This window comes from Neopelma chrysocephalum, unplaced genomic scaffold (assembly GCF_003984885.1).
Source record: "Neopelma chrysocephalum unplaced genomic scaffold, ASM398488v2 Primary Assembly neopelma1_159684, whole genome shotgun sequence".
NCBI classification, from domain to species: Eukaryota; Metazoa; Chordata; class Aves; order Passeriformes; family Pipridae; genus Neopelma; species Neopelma chrysocephalum.
In genome coordinates, this window is record NW_020934983.1 from 1,007 (window position 1) to 2,582 (window position 1,576).

General features: G+C 55.5%; 1 protein-coding gene across 1 annotated transcript; it reads right to left on the reverse strand.

Annotated features, from left to right (window-relative positions):
• Positions 1–309: 309 nt before the first annotated feature.
• On the reverse strand, positions 310–1,443 carry LOC113962403 (putative beta-lactamase-like 1; the record flags this gene model as incomplete). Its single annotated transcript, XM_027673159.1, has 1 exon — positions 310–1,443. A coding segment is annotated over one exon (979 nt), but the record flags the coding sequence as incomplete, so codon positions are not given.
• Positions 1,444–1,576: the final 133 nt, after the last annotated feature.

Genomic DNA, 1,576 nt, shown 5'->3' on the forward strand with positions numbered 1-1,576 from the left:
CAAACTCAGGTAAGGGATCTTGCTCGTGGTAGATGGGCTCCTGAAAAGCCGTGGAAAAACCCTTGGACTGAAGAGGAGATATTTTCTGAGAGACACAGGGCATTTCCAGCCTTTGATGACACCAGTTGATAACTACAATGGTCATCAAACCAACAACGAAAGTGTGGACACTTCAGTGCTCAGCTTTGTTTTTATGGCATCCAAACACAATCCCCTCAGCACATTCCCACCTCTTTTTTTATGTTCTGCAGGCGTCTCCAGCTGGCCTGTTGTGCATTTTGGGGGGGTTGCCAGCCACTAAAGCCATGTCAGAAGCGGGAAGTTGTTTTAGAAGTATCTGTTTGGCAAAAGAATCATTTGCCACCACCTTTCCCTTTTAAATGGCTTCCGTGGAGCCAACCAGAGTCTGGTAAGACACAGATTTGGAGCCACCTCCCAGAAGAGGTGAGGGGAGCAGGGGGTGTTTAGCTGTAGAACACGGGCTTGCGGAGCACACGCACCACGTTGTACGTGTTCAACCCCGGGGCATCGAAGCCTGGAGACAAACCCTTGCGGTCAAAGGGGTAAAAGTTAAAGAGCTGCCCATTTTGGGTCTCCAGGGAGATGGAGGCAGAGCCCAGGTGCAGGACACACGGGAACTCCTTGTCAAAAACGACTTGGAAAACACGATCCTCCAGGTGGTGGAGCTTGATTGTCCGGTACTTCTCGGGGATCAGCTCTTCTACGTGAGGCCCAAACTGCTGCATGATCAGCACCCCACCAATGCCAACTTTGATCTCATAGAAAGTCAGGTTGGAATAGGTGTAGTAGCCAACATAAGGGATGGGGTTTGGAGGGGGAACCACGCTCTTCTCTGCCTCCCTGAAAGCCGTCTCCATGGCCGGAATGAGATACTCGTAAGTCTGAGTCACAACATCCCCACCCTGAGGCCTGGGCCCCGACATGAGCACGATGAAGCTCAGGTGGAGCTTGGGGATAAGAGAGAAGGTGGCTGAGTAGCCATCGAGGTCCCCATCCTTCCTGATGACATCGTAGCCCAGCTGCTCGTTGATCTCCCAGGGCGTGCCTGTCTTGTTGGCAAAGTAGTCGCTGGAGCACTTGAGCAGCGGGGTCAGCATGGTCTTCACCGTGTCCGGCTCCAGCAGCCGGCGGTGGTAGGTGCCCAAGAAGACCATGGCCAGCTTGGCCAGGTCGGCAGCCGTGGAGTACATCTGCCCAGAGGGTCTGTACCAGCCCAGGTCGTAGAGCGGGGCGGGCTGGCGGCTGCCGTAGAAGCCCACGGCCATCTGGGCGCGGATGGGCGGCGTCAGGTCGAAGCCCGTGTCCTCCATGCCCAGGCGGTCCAGGATGTGCTCCGAGATCCAGCGCTGGTACTGCCTGTCGGCCCCGTGCTCGGCCAGCACGTGGGCCAGCAGGGAGAAGGCCAGGTTGCTGTAGTGGCACCTGGGAAAGAAGGAGGAATATTTCGGGATCAGCTTTGCCCGGCGTGGATGGGACAAAACGGTGGCTGTGCCTGTTGTTTAGGGGGTATTCACATTTTAGGGAATGATGTGCTAAAGAGAGAGGAGAGATGAAG